This window comes from Oncorhynchus mykiss, chromosome 22 (assembly GCF_057628025.1).
Source record: "Oncorhynchus mykiss isolate SJ-2025 chromosome 22, ASM5762802v1, whole genome shotgun sequence".
Lineage (NCBI taxonomy): Eukaryota > Metazoa > Chordata > Actinopteri > Salmoniformes > Salmonidae > Oncorhynchus > Oncorhynchus mykiss.
Window position 1 is genome coordinate 42632190 of NC_143043.1, and position 20911 is coordinate 42653100.

Consider the following 20911-nt stretch of genomic DNA (forward strand, 5'->3'; position numbering starts at 1 on the left):
GAATCAACAACAAGTGGGACACAATCATGAAGTGGAACGACATTTATTGGATATTTCAAACTTTTTTAACAAATCAAAAACTGAAAAATTGGGCGTGCAAAATTATTCAGCCCCCTTAAGTTAATACTTTGTAGCGCCACCTTTTGCTGCGATTACAGCTGTAAGTCGCTTGGGGTATGTCTCTATCAGTTTTGCACATCGAGAGACTGACATTTTTTCCCATTCCTCCTTGCAAAACAGCTCGAGCTCAGTGAGGTTGGATGGAGAGCATTTGTGAACAGAAGTTTTCAGTTCTTTCCACAGATTCTCGATTGGATTCAGGTCTGGACTTTGACTTGGCCATTCTAACACCTGGATATGTTTATTTTTGAACCATTCCATTGTAGGTTTTGCTTTATGTTTTGGATCATTGTCTTGTTGGAAGACAAATCTCCGTCCCAGTCTCAGGTCTTTTGCAGACTCCATCAGGTTTTCTTCCAGAATGGTCCTGTATTTGGCTCCATACATCTTCCCATCAATTTTAACCATCTTCCCTGTCCCTGCTGAAGAAAAGCAGGCCCAAACCATGATGCTGCCACCACCATGTTTGACAGTGGGGATGGTGTGTTCAGCTGTGTTGCTTTTACACCAAACATAACGTTTTGCATTGTTGCCAAAAAGTTCAATTTTGGTTTCATCTGACCAGAGCACCTTCTTCCACATGTTTGGTGTGTCTCCCAGGTGGCTTGTGGCAAACTTTAAACAACACTTTTTATGGATATCTTTAACAAATGGCTTTCTTCTTGCCACTCTTCCATAAAGGCCAGATTTGTGCAATATACAACTGATTGTTGTCCTATGGACAGAGTCTCCCACCTCAGCTGTAGATCTCTGCAGTTCATCCAGAGTGATCATGGGCCTCTTGGCTGCATCTCTGATCAGTCTTCTCCTTGTATGAGCTGAAAGTTTAGAGGGACGGCCAGGTCTTGGTAGATTTGCAGTGGTCTGATACTCCTTCCATTTCAATATTATCGCTTGCACAGTGCTCCTTGGGACGTTTAAAGCTTGGGAAATCTATTTGTATCCAAATCCGGCTTTAAACTTCTTCACAACAGTATCTCGGACCTGCCTGGTGTGTTCCTTGTTCTTCATGATGCTCTCTGCGCTTTTAACGGACCTCTGAGACTATCACAGTGCAGGTGCATTTATACGGAGACTTGATTACACACAGGTGGATTGTATTTATCATCATTAGTCATTTAGGTCAACATTGGATCATTCAGAGATCCTCACTGAACTTCTGGAGAGAGTTTGCTGCACTGAAAGTAAAGGGGCTGAATAATTTTGCACGCACAATTTTTCAGTTTTTGTTTGTTAAAAAAGTTTTAAATATCCAATAAATGTCGTTCCACTTCATGATTGTGTCCCACTTGTTGTTGATTCTTCACAAAAAAATACAGTTTTATATCTTTATGTTTGAAGCCTGAAATGTGGCAAAAGGTCGCAAAGTTCAAGGGGGCCGAATACTTTCGCAAGGCACTGTACATCTGTTGGTCACAGACACCTTTTGAAAAAGAAAAGTAGGGGCATGGATCAGAAGACCAGTCAGTATCTGGTGTGACCACCATCTTCCTCATGCAGCCTCACACATCTCCTTCACATAGAGTTGATCAGGCTGTTGATTGTGTCCCGTGAAATGTTGTCCCACTCTTCTTCAATGGCTGTGCGAAGTTGCTGGATATTGGTGGGAACTGGACCACGCTGTCTTACATGTTGCTCCAGAGCATCCCAAACATGCTCCATGGGTGACATGTCTGGTGAGTCAGCAGGTCATTGAATAACTGGGACATTTTCAGCTTCCAGGAATTGTGTAAAGATCCTAGCGACATGGGGCCATGATTTATCATGCTGAAACATGAGGTGATGGCGGCGGATGAATGGCAGATGAATCTTTGGTTGTGCGGGTGGCTGGTTGCAGACGATCCCGCAGATGAAGAAGCCGGATGTGGAGGTCCTGGGCTGGCTTGGTTACACAACTTTCGAGGAAGCTCATGGTAGAGAAATTAACATTCAATTCTCTGTCAAAAGTTCTGGTGGACATTTCAGCAGTCAGCATGCCCATTGCATGCTCCCTCAAAACTTGAGGCATTGTGTTGTGTGACAAAACTGCACATTTTAGAGTGATCATTAATTGTCCACAGCACAATTTGTATCTGTGAAATGATCATGCTGTTTAATCAGCTTCTTGATATTCCACACCTGTCAGGTGGATGAATTATCTTGGCAAAGGAGAAATGCTCACTAAAAGGGATGTAAACAAGTTTGTGCACAACATTTGAGACAAATAAGCTTTTTTTGCATATGGAACATTTCTATTATATTTTATTTCAGCTCATGAAACATGGGACCAACATTTTACATGTTGTGTTTATATCTTTGTTTCAGTGTAATAACCATCATATCGAAGTAAACTTGGAGTCACGCAAAGATATGGTGTGTGGTCCTCCCACTACAACTCGTCCAGGAAAGCATGAAGTTTATAAGGCTACAGATTAAATCAATTATGATGAACTTCACAGGGTGGTGAAAGTGCAAGGTGATGAGCTTGATGCTCCTTTCCAATACATATTGAGGGTGTTATTCTGGTGAGATGATAATCGATGTCTGGCTGCCTTTTGACAAATTAAATTAAATCTTGCTCTTTTGTCCATAATAATCTCATTTAGGCTATACATAGGCCTACGTGCGCTCTAGCCAAAATTTACAAACGCAAACATTTTTGTCAGAAAACAAACCATCAGTAGATTTGAAAATGCGATGGAAATCCATTTAACTTGCATTTTTTTTTTGGTACATGGGAATTTAATCACATGTGCACTACATCATCACACAAAGCCTTGTATCAGCAACAAGTCAATTTGATGGAAACATCTGTTGTGGGAAAATATTCGCATTAGAATCTGTCACCTCCATTCACACCTTGACTCCATTCACACCTTGATGATCATCCAAACAATGATAAGGGAGGGAAGGGACATGTGACAGAGTGAAGTACAGTAGTGAAGTACTCAACAACACTCACATAAAAATAAATACAAATCTGGGGTTCTAGGCTTTACAGACATTGGAGCTTAGCCCAAAGTCATTAGGGGGGTCTGGGGGCATTCCCCCCCAGAAAAAGAAATAAGGAATTTCAACAGCTAAATGCATAAATTTGGTGCACTTTGAGATAAACATTGAAAGATTACATCTTTTTCAGGTAACTTGCACCTTCCCACCTTCCACAGCAGACACTGCCAATACTCAATTACAGTTGCAACCATGGGTATCTCTACTCTGGAACACTCTATACTCTTTAAATATAGACTCTGACCTGTCCAATGAGCCAAACTGATTAAAGAATCCCACAATACCCAAACACCCTCCATCTCTCGCAAAAACACACACACTGTGCAGTACATAGAATCCATAGAGCAGCTCACCCCACCTCTGCCTCTCTCCTTCGCTTTCTCTATATCTGTTCCTGTCTCCCTTGTCTGCCCTCTTCTCTTGCTGTCTCTTAGTATTCTTAAAAAAAATATTTTTTAGCCCTTTTTTCTCCCCAATTTCATGGTATCCAATTGGTAGTTACAGTCTTGTCTCATCGCTGCAACTCCCTTAAGGACTCAGGAGAGGTCGAGAGCCATGCGACCTCCGAAACACAACCCAACCAAGCTTCTTGACACAATGCCCAATTAACCCGGAAGCCAGCTGCTCCCAGCCCACCACAGGAGTCGCTAGTGCGTGATGGGATAACCCGGACGACGCTGGGCCAATTGTGAACCGCCCCATGGGTCTCCTGGTTGCAGCCGGCTGCAACAGAGCCTGGACTCGAACCTAGAATCTCTAGTGGCACAGCTAGCACTGCACCACTCGGGAGGCCCCATCTCTTAGTATTCTATGTTGCTGTCGCTTGTCTACCCTCCTCTCTCGTCCTGTCCTAATTGTAAAAAGTGTAAAAGTAAACAATTGTTTTAATAGTAATAGTCACAGGCTTTTTCAACTCTCCTGCAAATTCTTTGTAAACCATGTTTAACTTTTTAACAATCTGTTTTTCACCTCTTATAATTTAGGCATATAAATACAACTAATTAGAATCTATACAGCAGCTTGATGTGATACAGTCTACGGTGTGCTCAATCCACCTCTTCTCTCTCCATCTGCCCTCTATCACTTTCTCTATGTCTTGTCTGTTTCTGTCTGTGTTGTGTCTGTTGCTGTCTCAGGTTCTTATATTTGTTACCGTCTCCTTTGTCTATCCTCTTCTGTTATGGCCTGTTCTGTTCTTCTGGTGTCTCTCTCCATCCCTTATTTTTCTGTCTAGTTTTGTAATCCAAAACAGACAAGGGGATACTGGGGTATGTGAGGATCTGTGTTATGCACTATAGCCAGTTACCATATCATATGTGATGGAATATTATTTGCTGTTGGCTTGTGTGGGTGTATGTGTTATGCAACATAGCTGACTTGAGATATTGTTAACAGTTTCAGGGCCATGGGCCTTTCTCGTGATGGAAAAATACAGAATAACATAAAAACGGACGCATACAGAACGTAGTGTAGGGAACAAACGGTCTTTTGTTAGATAACAGGAGCCAGGTGTGTGATAACTGTATCGAGTGTGTGAGCGCATAGATATTCTACACAACTACAACGACTGACCGCTGAAGCGCCTAGGGTGCTGGGACTAGCTCGTGCGCCAACAATCAACGATAGGCTGAGTGAGTTTAAACCACGCCCAGTCTCTACTCTGTGACAGGCCGGCTCGGAAGCAGGAACTACTTCTGTCAGAGTATATTATAATAACTTTGTCAGGAACAAGTCAGTTCTCTGTTCTACCCTGCGTGGTGTTACAGCAAACCCGTATATACGAAAATTGCATTTACCACTTATTGCTTAGCTAATAAAAAGTACATAGTATACAATACGGTGACTCAGTGTCATATTTATCCTGATACCAGATTCGATTGACGCAACCCTTAACAGGTAACTTAAATTGTTTTGTGTCTGGGTTCACCTAAATCATCCTCTTCCTACCATTTGCCCCTAACTGATGCTGTTCAAAGTGCTCTGCTGGCCTGCTGTTCTCATCTGCCCTCCTCCTTGGTTCATATGAAAGGTAGCAAGGAAGAGGTGCAACGTCTTCAGTTAGTTTTAAAGGCTGACTGCACTTCCTGATTGGGCATCGTTTTAGATTTAGTTAATTAAGAAACGCTAGCGACCATGACGGAATTCAAATATGAGTTGGTTTCGGGGTGTGGTTTGATGTGGGTGTCTCGTGTGTGTATATTCGCAGGTGGGAAGAGTTAGACAAATTATTTAGCCAATTAGCTTCAGCCGGCGGGTGTGCGACTTGACTTTTGACTTTGGATAGCCTATCTCTGAGGCTAGTTAGGGAACGTTAATAAATTACACAATGTAAATTATACAATATTTTTATGTTGCACACCTTTTAGTTCTCATGAAATGCTTTCAATATTTGTATAGGAATTTCTACAATTTATAGTTGGTTTAAGGTTTAAGTAATTGACATTTGGAGCTATTGGAATATTAATATATTGTCCCATGTGCATTGTGTAATTTACCGATGGTCCCTAAAACTAGCCCCCATAGGGATATCCAATGCTCACCCAAATTTACTACAGGCATTACGATCAGATCGGGTCACATGCAGCTGCACTCCAAATGTATGATTACTTGTGTGCTGCTAGCTGTGGGCATATGGGCAGGAGCTGTGGGCATATGGGCAGGAGCTGTGGGCATATGGGCAGGAGCTGTGGGCATATGGGCAGGATTGAAACCCAACCGTCATTTACTGTACATTGTTATGCTGTCACGACCATAAGTCACACAAAACTGCATTTTGAACGAGACTGACTTTATGACCAAAATTATGCTATTTACACTTTGTAGTCAATTTTGACACTATAATAAATGTTTGACTCATATCGATGCCACATAAGCTGTTTTCTAAAAGAGAAGTTGGTTTTAGTTGCTCTTTAAAGTTACTGTATACCAACATGACCAGGGCAACTCAACTGTCAAGAAAAACGCAAGTGTCTGCGCAACAGTGCAACACAACTCCAAACACGACAGATAAGAAGCTTCATAGCCTCTAGGCTATATGAATATAAAGAGTCATGAGCCTCAAAAAATGACTTGTAGAATGGAATAGGTAATAAGACCTCTATGATTAATTTAATTTCGTCAGTTCTACCAGCTATTGTGAGATTTTTAGATTAGATAACATTTGAGGAGACAGAATTTAAGGGCCTATGCATTTTCAATGTTTTGTTCACCTACAATATAACCACAAAGCTGGCCATTATTTCCCCTCTCTTTCTAGCTGCCTCCACCTTCCCTTCTAAGCTCAAGTTTGTTTATTTGTCATATACACAATATATCAATGGAGTGCACAGTGCAATGAAATGCTTCCTTGCAGGTTGACAATGCAACAAGAGTAGTACAAATAAAAGCTCAAATAAATAATTTCACCAATTTAATAATGGACAGTTTTTTTAATTGTTATAAATTGTTATATAGATTATATGGAAATAACAGACATGAGCCAACCATTTTTACCTATACAATTGAATAGGTTATAATACCTCTATAATTCATTAAACGCTACCTACAGAAACGCATCAAATACACTCGCTGGAAATAAACACTTTTCCTAATAACATGACTTATATCAACATCCTTAGCTTTCCCATTCACCAAATATACTGTTAAATAACTCTGACCGATACCCAAAGCTTAAGGATGCTGAGCGCTAACGCTAGCTTATTAGCATTTGCCAACCCTTATGCTGAGACCGGGAGACTAGCTATATAGAACAAAAATATAAATGCTGCATGTAAAGTGTTGGTCCGATGTTTCATGAGCTGAAATAAAAGATCCCAGAAATGTTGCATATGCACAAAAAGCTTATTTTTCTCAAATGTTGTACACTAATTTGTTTACATTCCTGTAAGTGAGCATTTCTCCATTGCCAAGGAGGTGTGGCATATCAATAAACTGATTAAACAGCATGATTGTTACACAGGTGCACCTTGTGCTGGCGACAATACAATTCCACTCTAAAATGTGCAGTTTTGTCTCACAACACAATGCCAAATATGTCACGTTCTGACCTTAGTTCTTTTGTTATGGCTTTGTTTTAGTATGGTCAAGGCGTGAGTTGGGTGGGTTGTCTATGTTAGTTTTTCTATGATTTGCTATTTCTGTGTTTGGCCTGGTATGGTTCTCAATCAGAGGCAGCTGTCAATCGTTGTCCCTGATTGAGAACCATATTTAGGTAGCCTGTTTTCTATTGTAATACCAACATGTTTCAAGCAGACCACCATAGTCCCTGTGCCCAAGGGAACCTGCCGAAATGACTACCAACACGTAGCACTCACATCTGTAGCCATGAAGTGCTTTGAAAAGCTGGTCATGGCTCACATCAACACCATTATCCCAGAAACATTAGATCCACTCAATTTGCATACTGCCCCAACAGATCCACAGATGATGCAATATTTATTGCACTGCACATGGTCCTTTCACACATGGACAAAAGAGAATGCTATTCGTTAACTACAGCTCAGCGTTTAACACCATCGTGCCCTCAAAGCTCATCACGAAGCTAAGGACCCTAGGACTAAACAACTACCTCTGCAACTGGATCCTGGACTTCCTGACGGGCCGCTCCCAGGCGGTAAGGGTAGGTAACAACACATCCACCATGCTGACCCTCAACATGGGGGCCCCTCCAGCGTGTGTGCTCAGTCCCCTCCTGTACTCCCTGTTCACACATGACTGCACAGCCAGGCACGACTCCAACACCACCATTAAGTTTTCTGATGACAAAACAGTGGTAGACCTGATCACCGACAAGACAGCCTACAGTGAGAGAATAAAATATTTTATCCCCTGCTGATTTTGTACGTTTGCCCACTGACAAAGAAATGATCCATCTATAATTTTAATGGTAGGTTTATTTGAACAGTGAGAGACAGAATAACAACAAAAAATCCAGAAAAAACAAATGTCAAACATTTTATAAATTGATTTGAATTTTAATGAGGGAAATAAGTATTTGACCCCTTCTCAATCGGAAAGATTTCTGGCTTCCAGGTGCCTTTTATACAGGTAACGAGCTGAGATTAGGAGCACACTCTTAAAGGGAGTTCTCCTAATCTCAGTTTGTTACCTGTATAAAAGCTGATCATGCTGAAAAAATAAGTAAACATTGGTCAGGTGAAGCAACAGCTGGTGTCATTCTGGAAGTGGAGGAGAGAAGAGTTCACAGCAATGTACTCCATCTGGAAGCCTCCTGCGACTACAGAGGCATCGGACAGGAACTTTAGTGTCATCACATTCCCTGTGGGAGAGAGAAATGGCGAAAGGTGTCAGGCTTATCAATGAAAACACTTATAATTGGAAATCAATAAACAATTGATGATTAAAAAAGGGTTATCAATGCCAGACATTTACTGTAGCTTTTTGATCTATAATAATAGCATTTAATATGGTAATAAAATAGGAATGTGTTTGTGCATACCTGTGCTTATGAGGTCATCTGGTAAATAATCGCCACAGTACCTGGAAATAATAAATGTATTTCCTTGATAGTTGATCAACATGGTCAGACAGTAGCCTATGTTATGACAGTATGTTGTGGGAAAAGACATGAGTCTTACGAGTCTATGTGAGTACCAATACATTTAGTACAATGCAACTTTCTACCATCTTGGATATGACTAACAATCCAGATAAACCATTACAACGTGAACTCAACAAACTAAAACTAAATGTAAAGGCACATTCAATCAAAACCTAGATCCTCACCTCCCGGCGAAGCCAGAGATGTCGTCATAACTGTCATAGATCTCTAAAAAGTCTGATAGACAGGCCGTGTCCTCCTCCACATCAAATTCCAGGAAGTGCAGGCGTATCCTCTGTCCGTAGCGCACACGGATGTGCCAGTAGCAGATCTGCTCATCCTGGTACTCCTCTGGGTAACCGGGTGACTGGATGATCCTTTGCTGATCTGTCAGAGTACCTCCACACTCCTTTGCTGTGGACCAGGAGAAAGGAGGAGGAGATAGGATGAGGAAATATACTGAAGAGATAAAAGTTAACTTTATATATTAGATGAGATAGATGAATACTTTAGCGGATTAAATAAGACTTTGTGATGGGTAATATCCATAGATAAAAGTAAAGAGAATATTCTGCACACTAGCTGTTGCTTTAGACTCTAGGGTAATGATATCATATAAGCAAAACATTTCAGCGAGAACTATCATTATGTATTACTACATCAGTGTATTACATTTGCTGTCATCATAAGTAAATGCATTATGATAAATTAAAATATGGGAATTATGTTTTGCTTATGTTGTTCTCTCTGATGTGACCACTGAATGAAGTTAGAAATAAAGTTAGGGGCCTCCTGAGTGGCACAGCAGTCTAAGGCACTGCATTGCCGTGTTTGAGGCGTCACTACAGACGCGGTTCCATCCCAGGCTTGTGTCATAACTGTGCGTGACCGAGAGTCCAGTAGGGCGGTGTATTATTTGGCCCAGCATCGTCCGGGTTAGGGGAGGGTTTGGCCCAGCGTCGTCCGGGTTAGGGGAGGGTTTGGCCCATGTCGTCCGGGTTAGAGGAGGGTTTGGCCCATGTCGTCCGGGTTAGGGGAGGGTTTTGCCCATGTCGTCCGGGTAGGGGAGGGTTTGGCCCAGTGTCGTCCGGGTTAGGGGAGGGTTTGGCCCATGTCGTCCGGGTTAGGGGAGGGTTTGGCCGGGGGGGCTTTACTTGGCTCATCACACTCTAGCAATTGCTTGTGGTGGGCTGGGCTCCTACAGGCTGAATTCATTCGTCATTTCAATAGTCTTTCCTCCGCCACATTGGTGCAGCTGGCTTCCGGGTTAAGGAGCGCGGTTTAAAGGGCCATGTTTCATAGGACGCATGACTCGACCTTCACCTCTACCAAGCCCGTTGGGGGGTTGCAGCAATGAGACAAGATCGTAATTGGATCGCAATTAGATTTCACAAAGTTGGGGAGAAAAGGGGAGGTAAAATACAAAAAATTATAATAATTAGAAAAGAGACTTTGTCTTCTGAATGAACACAATTCCTTCCACGTGTGCAGTTGGGTGAACATTAAATCAAAAGCTCCCCTAGATCCCCAGGATTTGTAGAGGGAAAATTTCTGTAATTAAGTGTTGTTTTTATGCAATTCAACCGTAATTTATCAAATGTGAACCATACATCCTCAACATCACAGGGAATTAGGGAGAAAATTTGTGCCGGTTTCTCAAATGACACCCTATTCCCTTTGTAGTGTACTACTTTTTGACCAGGGCCACAGGCAGTATCACTCAAGGCAGCTATCTCATCCAATGAGGCAACCTCTTCCATGTTGAGTACAGTCGTCACGTGGTGCAAACTATCATGTATCATTCTCCACAATAAAAACAGGCCCCAATACAGCTGTTTTGTCATGATTAATTAAATGTTGTAAAAAGTGTTGTAAATACGTCCCTAATAGTTATAATGACTGAATAAATACTGAGTACGTATCACAAAAGGAGTTAGAGTTTAAAGACTTGGTTCTTACCACAGATTTGATTTTGGTATTATCTAGAGTCAGACCATTAAGAGTTCAGTGTATTCCTCTTTGGATTTACACCTCAACGTGTTGCTTTGACTTAATGTATTTGATTTCCGTCAGTGGCATAACGCAGTTTCACAGGGCCCCCTGAAAAGTCAGAGCATGAGGTCCCCCTGCAAGAGGGGGGAGGCTGTGCCACCATTGGATATTTTAAAGACTGGATTTTTACCACATTACTGAAAGTTTAGCATTTTATATCATAGAGACAAATAACAGTCATTGGATATTAAGTGTTCCTTGCTGGCTTTGACCTCAAAGTGTTGCTTTGCCACTTCAATCTATAATGTACTAGGTTTACATACAATCTAGAGATGTTCGAGCCATTTGGGTTTCAGTTTGTCCCTAATAGGCTTTGCATCTTGAAATGTTTCTTTGCTTTACCCACAGACTTGTATAATTATTTGCCTCGGCCTCACCATTCTATAAGACTGACACACCATTAAACAGTCCAGTCCCAGCTAACACATAACGTTCTGAGAACCAAATGTTTCTTAGATCTTGGTGAGAGTGTACAACCTTCCCACAACTTTCTGGGAATGGTACAGGATAGTTGATTGGCTTTGGAAAATTCTCTGCACATTTAAGGATCTTGACTAAATAACATTATTATCTTGGTATTTCATTACTTTAACAGAATATTTCCTATAATTTCAAACATGGTTACCTTTTTGGTAATGTTCCAGGAATGTTTCCAACTGGTTTGACATTGGGAATGTTCTCAAATAATTCAGAGAATGTTAAGAAACAATGTTCTTCTGTGGGAATTTCAATACTTCAGCATAATGTTTCCTACAGGATTCCTCATGGTTCTATTTAAAGTCATGTTCTCAAATTGTTCTGAGAATTTTAAAAAAACATTCTACTTTATTAATGTTCAGAGAAAGTTTTAAGAATTGTGTTTAAAAACATATACATTCCGTTCTCAGCGTCAACAAAACTCTCTCAGGTGTTGGCCACGCCCACTAAATGGCCACACCTGATCTTAATGAACGCTTGTTTCCTTTGAAATACGGTCTGTTTGAATAGACTAAAATGAACAGCTTTGTATGTGTAAAAAACATGGCACGCTAGCTCCATCCTGGTGGCGCAGTGAACTACTCCCATGAATAAAAACAGAAAATGATATGTTTGAATCTCACTAAAAAAAGGAATGTGTTTGCATGATTAATGCCAAAGGAAATTCAAGTCCATGTGTCCTATCTGCAAGTAGTGTTATTAAAAGTATTGTTAAAACATGAATTGAACATTAAGGAAGTTATTCAAAAACCTGCAAATCAAATCACATTTTTATTTGTCCCATGCTTTGTAAACACCAGGTGTAGACAAAAATAAAATGCTTACTTATTGGCCCTTCCCAACAATTCAGAGATTTATTTTATTTTTATAATAATAATAATAGAAAAATAACACAAGGAATAAATACACAATGCCTAACGATAACTTGGCTATATACAGTACACGGGATACCAATACAGAGTCATGTGCAGGGGTATTAGGAAGATACAGAAAGTTGTCATACCCCTTGACTTATTCCACATTTTGTTGTGTTACAGCCTAAATTCAAAATGGATTACATTTTTTTTATGACCCGTCTACACACAATACCCCATAATGACAAAGTGAAAACATTTTTTTAAACATTTTTGCAAGTGTATTGAAAATAAAACACAGAAATATCTAATTTACTTAATATGGGGCGGCAGGGTAGCCTAGTGGTTAGAGTGTTGGACTAGTAACCGAAAGGTTGCAAGTTCAAATCCCCGAGCTGACAAGGTACAAATCTGTTGTTCTGCCCCTGAACAGGCAGTTAACCCACTGTTCCTAGGCCGTCATTGAAAATAAGAATTTGTTCTTAACTGACTTGCCTAGTTAAATAAAGGTTAAACAATGTTTTATAATTCACACCCCTGTGCCAAAACACCTTGAATCACCTTTGGCAGTGGTTACAGCTGTGAATCTTTCTGGGTATGTCTATAAGAGCCATTACAGCTGTGAGTCTTTCTGGGTAAGTCTATAAGAGCCATTACAGCTGTGAGACTTTCTGGGTAAGTCTATAAGAGCCATTACAGCTGTGAGACTTTCTGGGTAAGTCTCTAAGAGCTTTGCACACCTGGATTATATATTTGCACGTTATACTTTCTGAAATCCTTCAAGCTCTGACAAGTTGGTTGTTGATCATTACTAGACAGCCATTTACAAGTCTTGCCATATATTTTCAAGCTGATTTAAGTCAAAACCGCAACTAGGCACTCAGGAACATTCAATGTGGTCTTGGTAAACAATTCCAGTGTATATTTGGGCTTGTGTTTAAGGTTATTGTCCTGCTCAAAGGTGAATTTGTCTCCCAGTGTCTGTTGGAAAGCAGACTGATTCAGGTTTTCAAATCAAATCAAATTTGATTGGTCACATACACATATTCAGCAGATATTATTGCGGGTGTACCGAAATGCTTGTGTTCCTAGCTCCAACAGTGAAGTAGTATCTAACAATTCACAACAATACACAAATCTAAAAGTTTCCTCTATGATTTTGCCTTTGCAAATTCTATTTATTTTTATCCCCCCAAAAACTCCCTAGTCCTTACCAAAGACAAGCATACCCGTAACATGATGCAGCCACCACCATGCTTGTAAATATGAAGAGTGGTACTCAGTGATGTGTTGTGTTGGATATGCCTCAAACATAATGCTTTGTATTCAGGACATAAAGTGAATTTCTTTGCCACATTTTTTAAAGTTTTACTTTAGAATGCATGTCTTGCATATTTTGTATTCTGTACAGGTTGTCATTTAGGTTAGTATTGTGGAGTAACTACAATGCTCCCATTTGTCATGTTTTTACTACTCACAGTTGGGGTTGTAGCAGTAGACGTCCCATCTCTCACTCTTGTTCAACCTGTACCCATAGTTGACGATGCCAACCCTGCCGAAACCACAGTTGGCACCGGCTTTGACGATAGGGTAGCCCACACGTCCTTTGTCATACCATCCAGCCGCACACACGTGTAAACCTAAGACAGAGAGGCAAAAATTAGCCTGGTAACCAATCTGAAAGATTTACAAAAGAGTGTCACTGATAAAACCATAATAGAGCTTGGTTTATAGAGCTAGCATCCATCCCCGTCTTAGTACCACAGATAAAACACTAACAGAAGATCTCAAGGGAATATTGGATTATCACCAGCCATTTGGCTTGGTCATATCCTTAAAACAAAACCAAGTCTTTGGAAATGCTATTGTCCCTGTCAAAAATGTGTTTTTGTATCTGCAATTACAAGCAGACCATTGATGTAGGGGATGTGGAAGGGGATGGTTGGTAGATGGTTGGGGTAAAGCATAATGAACTCCAATGTATCTTAAAAGCCTCCAGTCAATCAGCAGACCACAGTCAGTGAGGAAAGGCAAGAGAAATAAACTCAAGGCTCCTAGGTTGATTGGCCATAGGGCAGCTCAGCTCTAACCACAGACAGACGAGTAGTGGTTTCCAAATGCCAGATCCTGAGTTCCAGGGCCTGATCGGGCTTCAATCCGTCTGCCAGCCATGGGAACAGCATCGTTACCCAGCTAGGCAGGTGTTATCGTTCTTACAATACTTGAGAGGCCTCTGATCACAGCCGGACCAATTCCCTCCCCACCCCTTGGTCCTAACCCTTCAATGTTTGTAGAGCTGTAAAGTGCTGGGAATATGGTGGAAGGGCCACGCCCTTACACTTCTTATTTACCCTTCAGATCAGCAAACATCAAAGGGTTAGGCCCAAGGGGAAGGGATAGGGAGCGAATTGGGACCGGCTGCAGTCCCACAGAGCAACGGGTTGCAGGAGCTGTAGTTGCAAGATGTCTTTGATTGATTTCATGGGAGAAAGACAAGATAAACACAGCTCTTTCTGCCATTGCTTGACCAGTGATACTAGTGACCACATGTTTGGCTAATATAAACTGGTTACATGTGTTCTTAGGCAAACTGTGAGGCGTCGTTAATCAACAGTGGTAATGGCATTTTGTAAACTCAGGGCTCAGGGGCCACTCATGAACTGCCAGTGCTTAGGTTGAAAGTCTTTGACATTGATATAATCTAATTGGCAACATTGTGCTGCTTGTGAGTTATGTTCCTCCAGACTCCTTGTCTGGTAAATTCAGAGAGAAAGAGAGAGAGACAGAGAGAGAGAGAGAGCACCACCACCTCCAGTTTGGAGGGGATGGGGGATAGGGGAGTTATTGCATTGCAAACCTATCTGACGAGCAGCCTCCAGTTGATCATAAGTGGCCAGTGTCCCTCCTTCATATTTGCACACGGCCTTGGCTTCCTTATAAGTCAGCTGGTATCTCCCTTTACGCGATTCCCTGTGGTAGACTCCGGCGGCTTGTTCTGTCCAGGAAAAAACAACAACTCAAATCACATTTTATTGGTCGTGGACACATAGTTTGCAGATGTTATCGCAGGTGCATCGAAATGCTTATGTTTGCTCCAAGAGTGCAGTAATACCTAACAATACAAAACAACACGCACAAATGAAAATAAAACAATTAAGGAACTAAGAAATATCAGAACGAGCAATGTCAGAGTCTGGAATTTAAATATACTGTATATGTTTAGACAGTATATGAATAGAAAATGTGTGTACAGCAGTAATAATATATAGAATGAGCCTCGACTAGAATACAGTATATACATATGAAGTGGGTAAAACAGCATTAAAGTGACCAATGTTCAATGACTATGTACATAGGGCAGTAGTCTCTAGGTGCAGGGTAAAGCACCAGGTGGTAGATGGCTAGTAACAGTGACTAAGGTTCAGGGCAGGGTACTGGGCAGAGGATGGCTAGTGGTGACCACTTAACAGTCTGATGGTCTGGAGATAGAAGCTGTTTTTCTAGTCTCTCGGTCCCAGCTTTGATGCACCTGTACCGTCTCCGCCTTGTAGACGGTCGTGGGGTGAACAGGCCGTGGCTCGGGTGGCTGAGGTCCTTGATGATATTCTTGACCTTCCTGTGACACTGGGTGCTGTAGATGTCATGGAGGGCAAGCAGTGTGCCCCTGTTGATGCATTGGGCTGACCGCACCACCCTCTGGAGAGCCCTGCGGTTGCGGATGGGGCAATTGCCATACCAGGCGGTGATACAGCCTGACAGGATGCTCTCAATAGTGCATTTGTAGTGCATTTGTAGAAGTTTGTGGGGGTCTTAGGGAACAAGCGGAATGTCTTCAGCCTCCTTGCGCCTTCTTCACCACACTGTCTGTGTGGGTGGACCATTTCATGTTGTAAGTGATGTTCACCCGAGGAACTTGAAGATTTTCACCCTCTCTACTCCCCGTCAATGTGGATGGGAGCGTGCTCTCTCTGCTGTCTTCTGGAGTCCACGATCAGCTCCTTCATTTTGATGACGTTAAGGGAGAGGTTATTTTCCTGGCACCACTCCTCCAGAATCGTTACCTCCTCCCTGTAGGCTGTCTCGTCGTTGTTAGTAATCAGGCCTACTATTGTTGTATCATCTGCAAACTTGATGATTGAGTTGGAGACGTGTGTGACTACGCAGTCATGGGTGAACAGGGAGTATAGCAGGGGACTGAGCACCCACCCTTGAGGGTCCACGTGTTGAGGATCAGCGTAGCGGAGGTGTTATTGCCTACCTTCACCACCTGGGTTGGCCTGTCAGGAAGTCCAGGACCCAGTTGCACAGGGCAGGGTTCAGACACAGGGCCCCAAGCTTAGCGATGAGCTTGGAGGACACTATGGAGTTGAAGACTGAGCTCTAGTTGATGAACAGCATCCTTACATAGGTATTCCTCTTGTCCAGACACGATAGGGAAGTGTGCAGTGCAATGGTGATCTGTAGGGCTGATATGGGTGTCGGGTAAGGTGTAGGGAATATGTTCCGTAACTAGCCTCTCAAAGCACTTCATGATGACAGAAGTGAGTACTACGGGGAGGTAGTCATTTTATTGGATGACTGTCATTCATATTCCATTCAGCCAGCTCAACGTAATATTGATAGATTTAGGCTACTACATGATACTCAAATGTTCCCTATAACCATCATGAGGTTGCTACAACCTAGCCTATAAGTTTACAATGTAGGTGCACAGGTCGCACACTCTTGCCTGCATCTTTTTCAACAGACACTCATATCATAATCACTAACCGCTACACACAGCCTACATTGTTGTAGCCATATTAACTAGCTAATGTCGTAGTCAACATAGATACTAGAACTAATGCTACACCCCCAATAATATCTGATAAATATGTGTATGTGACCAATACAATTTGATTTGATTTGATAGTAAACCCACTTAAATCATGCAGTACAGTGTAAGGTCAGCAAGCAGTTTGGCAGTTACACCGACAGGTCCCGGTGTCAATAGATTAATGTAGCAAAAGCTTATCTTGACTTGGAAGAGTTCCAGTGTTGGACAGTCATAACCATATCTGTTTGAGCTGGGTGTTTGATTCGGCCAAACTAGCTAGCTGCATTCACTAGCTAAGTGAAAGTGAAAAAAACAATACAGCAAATCATAGATATCTCTCTCCCTCTCTTGCTTCTCCTTTTTTAAATAAATTAATTTGTTCAAAACTGTTCAACTATTGTTGTTCTCTCTCAAGTCAACTACTCACCACATTTTATGCATGGCATTGCTAGCTAGCTGAAGCTTATTCTTTCAGTACTAGATTAATTATCTGATCCTTTGATTGGATGGACAACATGTCAGTTCATGATGCAAGAGCTCTGATCGGTTGGACGACGTCCTCCAGAAGTTGTCATAATTACTGTGTAAGTCTATGGAAGGGGGTGAGAACCATGAGCTTCCTAGGTTTTGTATTGAAGTCAATGTACCCAGAGGAAGACAGAAACTAGCTGTCCTCCAGCTTCACCATGGTGCTACCCTACAGAGTGCTATTGAGGCTACTGTAGATGACTACATGTGAATACATTTAGTATATCTAAAAAGGATAACTTCATGTTAATGTTTCACTATTTTTTATTTCCCCTCCCCTGAGGAGCCTCCACTGCTGTAAACACTCCAGCCAGCTGGTCTGCACATGCTCTGTGGACACGGCTTGGGATGCCGTCTGGGCCGGCAGCCATGTGAGGGTTAACACACTTAAATGGCCACTGAGAACGAGAGTTCACAGTCCTCGTGAGCGGCGGTGGCCTGATTCGAAATGGGTGAAGGTGTTTTTCTTGTCAGTCAACACTGCCATCACCATCAAAGCACTACAGTGAGACACAACTATAACAATACGTATCCAGGCAACAGGAAACAAGCAGAAAAGATTCTGTTTTACAAGATTGGAGGCATCTTTCTCAGGGAGCTAGAGCAAGCAAAGTAGCTTGAGACTAAGAAGTCCAAAGCGGAAGGAAAGAAACATGAAACACACACGGTGGATAGGCCAAAATCTTTCAACTCTAACATGTTGTGGCTGGATAGAAACTCTTAGGACAGAAGCTTAGTGTTTGTAATCTCCCTGTTGGAAGTGGCCATTCCCTATGGGGAGTCCTACTTTGAGGCTGTTTTGATATCACGCATGCATGACCTTGTAGGACTTGGAAAGCACTCCAAATTAGCTACGAACTAATGTTTTCACCTACTAGTCAAACCAACCCTCCAAGGTGCCTTGTGAGGTGGTGCCTCGTTCTCATTATAAGCCCAGAGTGTGGTGTATCTCACTATTAGCAGAACCAAATGATATAGAAGGTTTGGGTTACATGACATATTACTCTAAACATGCAGGTAAGTTTGTGTGTTCCAGATGGGTGTATGTCTGGTGGGCAAGTCGAGCTCAATAACTCTTATCTGAAGAAACCTTTACGACATATTCCATTAAAATGGTTTGGGGCACTATAACATTATTAGAAAATAAACACACTGGTCTATAAACTGAGTGTTTCAAGGGCAGATGTTATAGCAGTCTCAGTGTTACACAAGAAATGTCTTCAAACTGATATAACACTCTGTCCTTGTTCTTTCATTGCTACAGTGGTGTAAAGTACTTCAGTAAAAATACTTTAAAGTACTACTTAATTAAGTAGTTGTTTTAGGTATCTGTACTTTACTATTTATATTTTTGACTACTTTTACTTCACTACATTCCTAAAGAAAATAATGTACTTTTTACTCCAAACACTTTCCCTGACACCCAAAAGTACTCGTTACATTTGCAATGCTTAGCAGGACAATAAAGTGGTCCAATTCACTCACTTATCAATAGAACATCCCTGGTCATCCCCACTGCCACTGATCTGGAGGACTCACTAAACACAAATGCTTTGTTTGTAAATTATGTATGAGTGTTGTAATGTGCCTCTAGCTATCTGTAAATTATGTCTGAGTGTTGTAGTGTGCCCCTGGCTATCTGAAAATACAATTTTTAAAAATTAAAAAAAACATTGTGCCATCTGATTTTCTTATTATAAGTAATTTGAAATTATTCATACTTTTACTTTTGATACTTAAGTATATTTTTTGCAATTAGATAGATTTTTGAAACTTAAGTATATTTAAAACCAAATACTTTTAGACTTTTACTCAAGTAGTATTTTTCTGGTTGACTTTTACTTGAGTCATTTTCCAGATACATACTTTTACTCAAGTATGACATTTTGGTACATTTCCCTCCACTGCAATGCTATGCCCTAAACCGAACACTGAAATAATGTTCTGAAGTTTGCACAGCTTTCTTGTTCATGTGTGTTTCTTGTCCCTCAGACAAAATGAAGTAGTGTGTTGGCAAGTCAACCTCATACAGTGTTCAGTCATACATATGCCAGTGTCCAACTCTACCCCTTACCTGAACACACATCACAGTGCTATGTGCCATTTAATAACGTTACATAACTGTAAAGATTATGTAGGCAAAGTGTTATCAGGGAAAATGCTAAATGTTTACAACATTGTCAATAGCCTATGTTGTGCAGGATTGTGAGAGTATGTTGAAGATAAAGACCTGTTAGAAAAGTGAACATAAAATAAGACTTTTCTGACATATGGGAACGATAATTAGCCTAAATAAGGATTTTTTTAAAATTCATTTTTGGACACATCAAAGGGAAACCGCGCCTCTTATGTCTTTGTCCAAGCGACCCAACTTTTAGAAAGATCCAATGTGGTATAGTGGTGCTAAATATTACAACTGAACATTCCACAACCATCTTCTAAAATACAAACACAGAAAACTTTCAGGAGAACGTCCTACAGAATGCCAATTTTTATAATTGTTGGCATGCATAAAGGTTACTTCCGAAATGAATCCCTTGTTGAAAAGCAACCTAATGATTTAAGGCTCCCAAAGTAACAAAGAAAGCGCGATTTACCCAGCCATATGGAGTTATGAAATATTCCATTTCTGAAGCCCCAGGCTTGGGCTTCCTTCAAGAAGAACCCAATGGCCCAGATGACAGCGAAGACTCGCATCCTCCTCCTTGTACAGATCAGAGCTGTGCGCTGCGCTATGATGGCCAGCTGCTACCGTTCGCGCTGTGCTCGCTGCTCATCTGACAACTGGCATTTAAAATGTTAGAGCCAATTTATGCTTGATCCGAAATGTGGTCAAAGGCGCCGTGTAGATGGTGTGACGCAATTGCGGAACCTCTGGAGGCATAAAGAAGCCAAATTGAATCGCGTGCACCTCTCAAATTTTAACCCAGCTGTGTTGCAACATCACCTCCTGTTTCAGCATGATAATACACGGCCCAATGTCCCAAGGAACTGTACACAATTCATGAAAGCTGAAAATGTCCATTATTCCATGGCCTGCACACTCAGCAGATATGTTGCTCTTTGGGCATATCTCAAATCAATTCAAATTTGTCACATGCATTGAATACAACAGGTGTAGTAGACCTTACCATGCAATGCTTACTTATTAGCCATTAACCAACAATGCAGTTAAAGAAATAGAATTAAGAAAATATTTACTAAATAAACAAAAGTAATTTTTAAAAAAAGTAACTCAATAAAATAACAATAAAGCAGCAGAGGTAAATCCTTTTCCCGTGGTGATCCTCATGAGAGCCAGTTTCAATCATAGTGCTTGATGGTTTTTGCAACTGCTACTTTCTTGAAATTTCTTGAAATTCTTGAAATGTTCCAGATTGACTGACCTTCATGTCTTAAAGTTGTCATGCCCTGATCTGCTTCACCTGTCTTTGTGATTCTCTCCACCATCCTCCAGGTGTCGCACATCTTCTCCATTATCCCTTGTGTATTTATACCTGTGTTCTCTGTTTGTCT

The 20911-nt window shown here is 41.3% G+C and overlaps 1 protein-coding gene across 1 annotated transcript; it reads right to left on the minus strand.

The window, feature by feature from the left end:
- Nucleotides 1-7982: 7982 nt before the first annotated feature.
- On the minus strand, nucleotides 7983-20436 carry LOC110501817 (tumor necrosis factor-inducible gene 6 protein). Its single transcript, XM_021579657.3, has 6 exons — nucleotides 19993-20436; nucleotides 14909-15046; nucleotides 13530-13691; nucleotides 8854-9082; nucleotides 8567-8607; nucleotides 7983-8386 (listed from the first exon to the last, which is right to left on the minus strand). Exons 1-6 carry the CDS (start codon nucleotides 20090-20092, stop codon nucleotides 8259-8261), a joined length of 798 nt encoding a protein of 265 aa, XP_021435332.1. The 5' UTR covers nucleotides 20093-20436; the 3' UTR covers nucleotides 7983-8258.
- Nucleotides 20437-20911: the final 475 nt, after the last annotated feature.